The sequence below is a fragment of the Eleutherodactylus coqui genome, chromosome 7 (assembly GCF_035609145.1).
Source record: "Eleutherodactylus coqui strain aEleCoq1 chromosome 7, aEleCoq1.hap1, whole genome shotgun sequence".
Taxonomy (NCBI): domain Eukaryota; kingdom Metazoa; phylum Chordata; class Amphibia; order Anura; family Eleutherodactylidae; genus Eleutherodactylus; species Eleutherodactylus coqui.
This window is the reverse complement of record NC_089843.1, coordinates 208,844,333-208,855,376: the sequence shown is the minus strand read 5'-3', so window position 1 is coordinate 208,855,376 and position 11,044 is coordinate 208,844,333. Positions and strand designations below refer to the sequence as shown.

Below are 11,044 nucleotides of genomic sequence, written 5' to 3'. Positions count from 1 at the left end.
TACATCATGTGAAAATATACGCTTATATGAACGAACCCAGTGAAATCGATAGGTTCTGTTCACTGAGTATTATGTGCGCAAAAATCGGGTGCATAAAAGTGCTCAAGTGAATAAGCCCTTAGTATACAGTCATCTAATTACAATCGGCCCTTTAAAGGCAGCCATAAGGCTGATGTGGCCCTCGATGAAAAGCAGTTTGACCCCCCAATCCTATACTTTCCAATCTTGTGGGGTTAAGGTGGAATGCAATCCCTAAATTAAAGGGGTTGTCCCGCGGCAGCAAGTGGGTCTATACACTTCTGTATGGCCATATTAATGCACTTTGTTATGTACATTGTGCATTCATTATGAGCCATACAGAAGTTATAAGAAGTTTTTCACTTACCTGTTCCGTTGCTAGCGTCCTCGTTTCCATGGAGCCGACTAATTTTCGCCGTCTAATGGCCAAATTAGCCGCGCTTGCGCAGTCCGGGTCTTCTTCTTTCCTCAATGGGGCCGCTCGTGCTGGATGCCGGCTCCTTGTAGCTCCGCCCCGTCACGTGCCGATTCCAGCCAATCAGGAGGCTGGAATCGTGACGCTCTGTCACAGGTTATTACAAAATCAAGAGTGGTCTGATGGAATGTGTAGTGAGAATGGGTCATGAGATTCCAGTGTAGAAGAGGCTCTGGCAGAACCAGTTCCATACTCCATCATGCAGTCTGGGAACTGTGATCTGAACGTAGCTGGAATAATTCTGCACGCCCTTGGTCCATTAAAAAAATAAATACATAAACCTGCTTGTCTAAATAGCCCTTCTGATTTTAATGGGTCCAAGTTCTGTCGAATACAACTCAGATACAATCGTCCGTGTGAATGGGCCCTTTTAGTATTGTTTGTTTAAAGTGGCAGGTCTAGTCCTCAACCAATGTTTTCGTTTTATTTTTCAAAGATAGTCCATGAAAAATAAATAAATGACAGTATCTCATTTTTGTCCAAATCTTGGGCAGGTTTAGGACAAGCAATGTCCTATGTCCCTCAAAAAATCACCAAAAAGTGCAGTGAGCATTTTGACCCCAAAAGCGTTTGGGTGTACTTTAACATTGGGCTGTAAGAATGAAATATTACTTTTTTTCACAAAGCACATAGGTTTAGCCCCAAATGTATTATTTTCACGAGGGGCCACATGAGTAAATGCATCCAATTTCTCCTGAACACAGAAATGTTGCAGATATGGATGCAAACTGCTGCAGGGTTCATATAGGTTTTTTTTGTTTTTTAAATTTCCATGACAAAATCTTGATTTTTCAATGACACGCGCAAAACTCGAAATACACTCAATCAAAAGGTTTAATTCTGCAAATCAAATCCGCATGCTTTAATTCAGGTGTGGACGCCTCTGCTTCCCTATGGGTAGCTTGAATTGCGAATCTTTCGGGCAGTTGCCCCCCGCAGATTCAGCAAATCAAATTCGCCGTGGACATTTTTTTTTCTTTTTATTGTATACAAAAATAATAAAAGACAGACAGACCCTGCTAAGTCAAGCGATTTCCAGTTAAATTTAAAAAAAAATCCCCAACCATGAGAGGTCGGTTGAGAACACAACTTGCACTTTAAAATCTGAAATATTTTTTTGTATTTTTAACCCTGATTATTGAGATTCTTGTGTTTTTAGTTATGTTTATCCAAAACAATTTCTTCATTCCTTTGGCCTCTAGTCTTAAACACAATACTGGATTGTAAAGGAATAAAGAAATGGTTTTGGACAGTCAATTAAATACAAGAAAAGGTAATCTCTCAGTGATATGGGTGAAAAAAGCACCGATTTGACTCTTAGCAAGGCTCAGAAAAAAAGGTCCATGGCTTTCATCAAACTCCAGGGTTTCCATAACCTGTATGAACCCTGTGCTGTTTGATGCACGGTAGGGCTCAGAAGGGAAATGGCCTTTGAAAATGATTCCAGCAAAATTTGCGCTAGGGCCCCTGACGTACTAATACCCCAATTTAGAAGTTACACTCTTTGTATTCTTCTAGGTATATAACTAATATTGAAGCAAAAGTCAGCTCACCCAATCCTGTAGTTCTTGATTGCAACTGGTTTCCAATTTTTCATTAAACCTTTTCTTGTATCGCCATATTCAGAGACCCAACTTACTTTTAGTCTAGGGAGCTGTGAGAAGCCTAGTTTCTTTTCAGGATAATCTGACATTCTCATTGGTCCCATTTTGAGGTGATGTGACTTTTTGATCTTTTATTGGATGGCTGGCTGTCCACGGGCGATAGGTCATAGCGTGATATTCATAGGATAACTATGGAAAGCACAGCCCGATGTACACGAGCAGAAAATCCATCATTTTCCCCTTGTGCCTAAAAATTGCTGCATGCCGTGACAAAACCTATCATATGTTCATCGCGGTGACTTTAAATTATGTCTCACGGCGGAAATCAGCTGGCAAGAATCCGCCTCGCCTGTGGACAGGCAGCCTATGTTGTTTTTGGAAGTTGTACTAATCAAAACACCAATTCTGACATTTTTTATTTTTAGTAAAGTATGAATGACCGGTTGAGTTTATTCCATGGGTTGATATAATTACGCTGGTGGGCAGCTTATATACTTTGTTTTGCTTTTGTTACTAAAAGCTACAAAACAAACTTTTCTAAATAACTTTTTGTACTGTATTTTTCCATCTACCGTATATACCGGCGTATAAGACGACTTTTGAACCCCGAAAAATCTGCTCTGAAGTCGGGGGTCGTCTTATACGCCGGTAATACAAAAAAAATAAAGTGTCAAAAAAAAAAAAATAAATCATTACTCACCTCCCCCCGGCGTTCTGCTGCAGGCTGTCGCTCCCTCCTGGTCCCCGGCAGAGCATTGCTTTCTGGACGCAGGGCTTGAAATCCCCGCCTGCAGAAAGCTAATACTGTGATTGGCTAACACACGCTGTCAGCCAATCACAGCCATTCAATGACATCATTGAATGACTGTGATTGGCTGAAGGCGCACGTGTGTTAGCCAATCACAGCCATTCAATGATGTCATTGAATGGCTGTGATTGGCTGACGGCCCTGCGTCCAGAAAGCAATGCTCTGCCGGGGACCAGAAGGGAGCGACAGCCTGCAGCAGCGCCGCAGAACGCCGGGGGAGGTGAGTAATTTTTTTTTTTTGCTCCACTGTATTCCCGGCGTATAAGGTGACAGTTGGGGGGTCGTCTTATACGCCCCGTCGCCTTATACGCCGGAATATACGGTACATAGCTGCACTCAGGCTTGTTTTTTGCAGGATGAGTTTATACTTTCACTGGTACCATTCTGGGTACAGTTGACTTTTTAATTGCTTTTTATTGCATGCTTTGGGAGCGGAGGTGTAAAAAAAACAAAAAAACCGACACTGTTTTGTTCATTTGCAAGCTCTTCATCATGCTGTATAATTGACATTGAGTGTATTCTATAGGACTGTAGGATTACGTTAGTACAAAAGTTAGTGTTGTTTTTGTTTTTTTTGTTTTTTAAGACTTCATTACTTTTCTTCTGTGAAAAACTTTTACAATGCAAACATTTGCATCAACATATTCAGTGAGCAATATCTATTTTTCCATCGATGAAGCTCGATGAGGGTTAGGTTTCTTTTGCGGGACAAGTTGACATTTTCCTTAGTACCACTTTGGGGTGCATACATTTGATTTTTTTTTTTAGAGGCAGAACGATCAAAAACACCAATTCTGGGACTTTTTAATTTTTTTTTTTTTTTTAAGGTGACCACCAGAGCAGATGAAGGGGATTTTTCGGGGCTTTAATATTGCTAAGTCATCTAAACGAATGCCAAGGCCTCTTTGCTGCACAGCACAGTACATTTCGTAGTGGCGGTGCAGGTATAGCAGCTGAAGGTCATTCACTTTAACCCCTTAGTGACCAAGCCTGTTTACGCCTTATTGACCAGGCCAAATTTTGGAAATCTGACATGTGTCACTTTAACATAGAATAGCTCCGTATCTGACATTGTTTTTTCGCCACATGTTATACTTCATTTAGCTGGTGAAAATAGTCCGATATAATTTGTGTATATTTATTAAAAGTGCCAAAATTGGGAAAATTTTTTTCCATTTTTTCACATTTTCAATTGTAATATATCAAATATGTCCAATATACTGTACAAACTTTTGATAAGATATATATTTCCATCTATTTACTTTATTCTGAACGCACATTTGAAAAACGTTTGCTTTTTTAACCATTTAGGAGACGTACAAATTTAACATTACTTTTCAGCTTTTTGAGGAACACTTTATTTCGCTGCACCAAGCCAAGATAGCAAAGGCGCATAGGTGTCAGAATAATAGATACCCCCACAAATGACACGGTTTTAAAAACTACACCCCTTAATGTATTCACTGAGGGGGTCAGGAGGATTTTAACCCCACAGTGTTTTCAGGAATTAATTCAATTTAGAGGAGAAAAATTAAAATTTCATAATTTTGCAAATATGTCATTTTAAAGACTTTTTTTTAATAGTTTACATGAAAATGAGGATTTACACCCCAAAATGGACGCCCTGTTTGTCCTGTGTTCAAAAATATACCCAATGTGGCCCTAATCTTATATCTGAGTGCACAACGGGGCCCAAAATGAAAGGAGTAGTCAGTGTCTTTCAGAACAGAAATTTTGCTTGAAGGCGTTTTAGGCCCCATAGCACACATGTAGAGTTCTTGAGCGCCCAAAACCATAGAAAACCCCCACAAATGACCCCATTTTGAAAACTAGACCCCTTAATGAATTTATCTAGGGGTGTACTGCCCATTTTGACCCCATGGTTTTTGAATGAATTCAAGCAAAGCAAAAGGAAAAAATTGTGATTTTCGTTGTTTTGGCAATTCTGTCATTTTAAAAACAGCTTTTTTTGTACAGCACACATATGAAGGAAGACTTTCACCCCAAAATGGATACCCGTTTGTGCTGTTTTCAGAAATATACCCATTGTGGCCCTAATCTTATGTCCGCATGCACAATGGGTCCCAAAATGAAAGGAGTAGTCGGTGGTTTTCAGAACATAAATTTTGCTTGAAGACATTTTAGGCCCCATAGCACACTTGTAGAGTTCTTGAGCGCCCAAAACAATAGAGAACCCCCACAAATGACCCCATTTTGAAAACTAGACCCCTTTACGAATTTATCTAGGGGTGTACTACCTATTTTGATGCCACAGTTTTTGAATGAATTCAAGCAAAGCAAAAGGAAAAAAATTGTGTTTTTCATTTTTTTGGCAATTCTGTCATTTTAAAAACAGCTTTTTTTGTACCGCACACATATAAATGAAGACTTTCACCCCAAAATGGATACCCCTGTTTGTCCCGTGTTCAGAAACATACCCATTGTGGCCCTAATCTACTTACAGGACACATGGCTAGGCCTATGATGAAAGGAACACTCGTTGGATTTCAGGGTACAACTGAATAAATTCCAGGTCCCATCGCCCACTTATAGAGCCATTGAGCGGCTAAAACGATAAGGAACCCTCTCAAATGACCCCATTTTAAAAACTAGACCCCTTAACAAATTCATCTAGGGGTGTACTGCGTATTTTGACCCCACAGTATTTGACTGAATCTTATCAAAGCAGAAGAAAAAAATTACAATTTTCAATTTTTTTGAGAAATGTTTCAATTTAAAAACAGTTTTTTGTACAGGGTACATAGGAATGAAGACATTCACCCCCAAATGGATCCCCCCATTTGTCCCGAGTTCAAAAACATACCCATTGTGGCCCTAATCTACTTACAGGGCCCATGGCAAGGTCTATAATGGAGGGAACACCCATTGGATTGCAGGGCACAACTGAAGACATTCCAGGCCCCATTGCCCACTTGTACGTAATAAAAATTGACTCCCTAAAAATATCACACACACACACACGCGCACCCACACCCCGCCCTTTTCGGCTTTCCCCAAATCTTAGATAAAAGTAATAATGTGAACTGTGTGGTATTACCGAACACAGGCATAATTACGCAGGCTCGTTGGGATGAGTACATGGGGCAAGAAAACCAGTATCCCCCCTCCTATGCTTTTGGGGGTCATTTCTTGACCGCAGTGGCGGGTATGGGGAGTAAAAAGTGGCGTTTCGTGAGTCTTCGTAAGCTCGCCGAGGTGCGGCGGTCTCACACAGAAGACGCTCAACAAGCTGCTCCTGGAACTGCATGAAGGCGAGCGTTCCCGGGGCTTCTTGTAAATTGCGTATTACAGGTAGCGGTCTGGATAACACCGGGCTCACGCAGCCGTAGGTGGAATCCGCTTGCGAAGGCCCGCAGCGGATCCCAGCTGTGAGCCGGCCGTGACCCTGCATACAGCCGCGTAATGTACTGCACATAACTGCCTACTCACAGAGGCGGTCATTCACAGTACAAATTATTTTTTTTCGTTTGTATTTCCCGCACCGCCGGCTACCGATGACGCGCGTACACGCAGCCCGTACACAACGTAGTGGCGTATGGGCTGCGGGTATATCCCCGACCACGGAGCACAATAGGCTCTATGCTGTGGATAGCTGCAGTAAAATAGAACCTGCTGCGTTCTCTTTTCTGCAAGTGGATTGCACAATTCCAACCCGCTAATGTGAGCGGAATTGTGTAATCCAATGCGATTGATCTGCGTAATACCGCGGATCAGATGCATGTGGAATCCGTAATTCCTATCCGGTCATGCGAGACCGACCTATGTTAGATCGCTACTTTTTAATTACGTGATCGGGGACCGCTCAACGAGGCCACCCGTCACTGCACCGCAGCCCAGGATGACAGCTCCATGCTGTCGGCTACCTCCAGGCACCGACAGCATGGAGCTGTCACGTCCATAGCCCACGGGGCTTTATTTTCTGTAGGACGCATGTTTTTACGTTCCTCAGAGAATAAAGCCCACTTGGGCAGGACGTAAAAAGACTATGGGCTGGTCGTTAAGGGGTTAAAGGAATTGAACTGCTATCAGGAAGGGTGACATCACTGGCCTGAGAAAAGAATGCAGCCCTCAGAGCTTGCAGTTTCTGAAGCTGAGCTCAGGAAAAGTTTATTTAGAAATTAAGCCTACACAGGCATATAAAACACCCATAAGGATAATACTGTAGTCATAGTTATTTGTCAATATCTTAGGCCTCATGGCCACGGGAGCCCGCAGCGGAATCAGACCCTCCCCACAGCCGGTGACCTTGCTTACCCATCCGTTTTTTGTTTTTTTTTCCTCTACTGCAGATGTGTGCGGAAGCGACGGCGCAGTAAAGGTTTTTCTCCAAACTTCTGCTTTCCTGTAGAAACCGCATCCCGTCCGCAATGTCAATTGTAGACGTGGCGCCGATCAGACGGCTTCCACTGACTTCAACGGAAGGACTGTGGGTGGAAACCGCACAGAAATGGAGCATGCTGTGATTTGATTTCTGCATCCAATAATCTTCAAATCAAATCCGCAGGCTTTATTTCAGTTGCGGAAGCCCATGTTTCCCTATGTGCATCCACAATTCCAAGCTGCCCGTGGACATTGGGCTATTCTAATAATTACTAGTTATCTTTTTTTCTTCCTTGTTATAAACATATCTCACCTTCCTAAGCAGACACATACTGTATGCACAGCTGAGTTCTATCGCTATATACAACACCAAGGCACATCATCTTTAGAAAGTAAAACCAACACAGAAAAGATTTATTTAACAGTACAAATATTACTATTAATTTAAATTGAAAATAGTGAGTTTGCACTAAATTTACATAGCATACATTTATACAACTGTACAGTGCATCACGGCCTTACTTTGTTTTTGGAAGGTTACAAAGAGATGAGATTAGGCCTTTATTGATCAAAAACAGAGCGACCGAGGCACACAGAGGAGATATACGTAGGAGAAGAAAAAAAAGTCCCTAATGACAGAAAATAACAAAGAATCTTACGCTCGCCTGTCGGAGCTCCGCCCTGCAACTCCCACTCTGGCAGCTCCAGCTCTCCGCTACGAGTGCGGAGGTCTCCGACTGGCTGCAGCAGCCTGGATATAGAGGATGCAGCTGTGTCTCTGAAGAGGCGGGGACTTGGGAGAGGCGAATATAAGCTTGTTTATTATTTCCTGCCAAGGGGGTATGTTTTTGAAAATAAAATAAATAAATTGCCTCTCAGCCAACATCTTAAAGTGAATTTATAGGAAGAAAACAACATTTTCAAAGCTGGTCACTGTGGTTACAAAAAGACAAAACATACTCGCCTCACCCGATCTTCCACTGCTCAGTAATTGCTGCTGCAGCAGTGATGACATCATGGACACCAAACACATGTGAATGCTGTAGCCCATTACTGGCTGCCCATGTCGGGGCATCATCAGCAGGAAGTAGAGAGCAGCGGTGGACTGCACATAGATGGCATAGAAGCAGCAAGGGATCGGGTAAGGCGAATTATATGGCGATTTTTAATGTTTTGCCACCACAGTGACCAGCTTTAAAACCTCTTAAAGACAACCCAAAAACCGAGACTATTTTTTATTTTGAATACGGCAATGAAAGAAAACTGGTTGCAAAGGAGTAACTTAAAATGTGAAACAAAATAACTGCAATATTCTCACCTTACTGATTTTGCTCCATTCCCAGTCCTCACGGCTTCCAGGGCTATCAAAATGTAAGGTCATATGACGCAGTCAAACAGTGCCTGTTAGGGTGCCTTTAGTAGAGCCGATTGTTTGAATGAGCATGTGACGTCATCGCCGGCTCGTTTGCTGCCGTTCCGCCTGTTTACACAGGCAGATTCATCGTTGGCTCATTCAGTCTTTCACATTGGTGCATAAACGAATGAGAAGAACTGAACAATCGCCGTTTTAAATGAACCATAAGTGAATGAGCCAACGATGATTTTTAGGCCCGCATAAAATGTACGAATGAAGCGTGAAAGATTATCTCTCATTTGCGCGCCTCTTTAAGACTGAATGATTATCGTTCGCCTGTTTGAGCGATTTTCTGAACAAATCATTCCATGTAAAAGCACCCTTACTGTGAATTTCTGCCCATGATGATTACTGGTCACACCGGCATTCTGCCATCACCTAGCCTTGGAAGCCAAGAGGATGGGGACCCTGCAGGGAGTCACAGAATAAGGTAGGTACATTACATTATTTTTTCTTACTCATTTTGAGACTCTTTCATATTGTTTAGAATATGGTACATGTTGTTAATTTAAGTGCAACATCTTTATATTAACATTACTGAGAAGACATATTATCAACACTGTCCCTTCTCTGCAACACAGAACAAAAACTGTAGAAAATTACTTTAACCTTCAGTGCATGTTGGAATTTTTAAGTAGCTGTAGACCAGCAGCGCTTCCTCGTCCTGAAGATTGGTCATAGTGCAGAGATTGCCTGAGAAGCAAATATGTTACAGTAAATTAAATACTCTTGTACAATCAAAGTATATTACATAAATCGCCCAAAAAGGCTCCGTCTCGCCATGTGGACACCAAGCCACAGGTAAACTCCAAAGATCATGGTAAAACGATCCAACACCCTACGAAATCTCATGAATTCAGACTACCCAAGCCATATAAAACAAGGTTGTTTCACTGGATGACGGAGACGTTTCAAGGCTCTTACTCATTGCCAACAATTTTCCATGTTAAACAGGTTTTAAAAACAGGAACAACCAATAATGATTCCCATTTAAATCGCGTGCTCTATTCCTCGTGAATACCTCATATCCTTATAATCGGTACATGCAGAGATTGTTGTTGAAAATATTCATTTCGAGGCGTTTTTGATACTAATGTAGGTTAGTGATTATCTTGTCTATTTATGGGTCTCTATATTCTCAAGTGTCTTTTTTTGTTGTTTTTTTTCTTGATTTTTAATAAACCATCCTGTTTTTTTTATTGCAGACCCCCAGACGCAGGGTGACAGCCCCGTACCAGTATTTTCCTGTTAAAGGACTGCAGCATGTGGACCTGGAACTAGAATAGTCTTTATAATGGCTACTCCATATGCTCTGGTTTTTGACTAATCAATCATTGATTCATGCAGTCTATATTTTTCTATAAGCTATTGTGTTGTGCATGTGATCTAGATTAAAAATTGTTGAGCAGCATCATTGTACTAGTTTTTTTTATGATCAATTGTCTCTTTTGGTGTTTGATTTTACTGCCTCTAGTACAGCTTTTTGATCAGGGCTGCTCAACATTGTCAATTCAGACAATAAGGGGTTAAGGCACCCGTGTGTGTGTCAGCACTGAATTGCATAGTGGAATCTCTAGGTCTCCGGTTCTTATGCATTCATGCCCTGTGCATGCTCTGTGATGAATAGGGATTTGTTCCTCCATATTGAATGTGGGCGGCAGCTTCACATCCGTATGTGGTTTGGGTGTGTGCCCATACAGCCAGCTAGGGTGGCTGATCGGATCATGCGCAATATCACGGCAGGCCCTAAATGTCGCGTATGCGCCATCAAAGAATGAAACATCTTTTATGGGACTGTGAGCATTTTACTACTTGTCTACCCCGGATGCCGTTTAATCTCTGGATATACTTGTTGGGTCAAAACAGAAAACAAAAACCTCTACTACGCATGTGCGGCAATGTGACGGCCGACACTTTCGCACATATCCGCAGTGAGGAAGAGAGAAGACTCGGACGGGTAAGTAGAAGTCCTGCAGTGTCTTCTGACACTGGCAGGGTCGGATTCCACTGCGGACTCCCGCATGTGTAATCCAAACCACTTGTGGACATGAGGTCTAAAACTAGTAGATGAGCAGAAGTTTCTGAAAAGTTAGTACCCCTTTAAGATTGAAGCTTGCTGCTGTATTAAAAGAACTAGTTAAATAACACTGCAGGGTCTCCAGAGATATCAATGATAAAATCTGACCATACGTGAGATTTCACTTCTGGGGGTCCCAAAGTTCCTTTTTTCAAGAAATTTTGTGGCTTAGTCCCTTCTAGCTTTCAGGCTTGGCTGCATATATTATAGGGCAAGTGTCTCTAAGGCTTGAGGGCCTGCTTTTCACTTGGGGTCTCACTACATGGTTAGCGAGGGTCTCCCAGTGGGTTAAGACCCCCGCACGAGG

General features: G+C 42.0%; 1 protein-coding gene across 4 annotated transcripts in view; it reads right to left on the bottom strand.

The window, feature by feature from the left end:
• Positions 1-7,630: 7,630 nt before the first annotated feature.
• CENPC (centromere protein C) overlaps positions 7,631-11,044 on the bottom strand; it is an 89,086-nt gene continuing 85,672 nt past the window's right edge. For all 4 annotated transcript variants that reach the window (XM_066574293.1, XM_066574295.1, XM_066574294.1 and 1 more), the window contains exon 26: positions 7,631-9,353. In XM_066574293.1, coding sequence (XP_066430390.1) covers positions 9,265-9,353 — 89 coding nt within the window. In that variant the 3' untranslated portion in view covers positions 7,631-9,264. The remainder of the gene's footprint in view (positions 9,354-11,044) is intronic.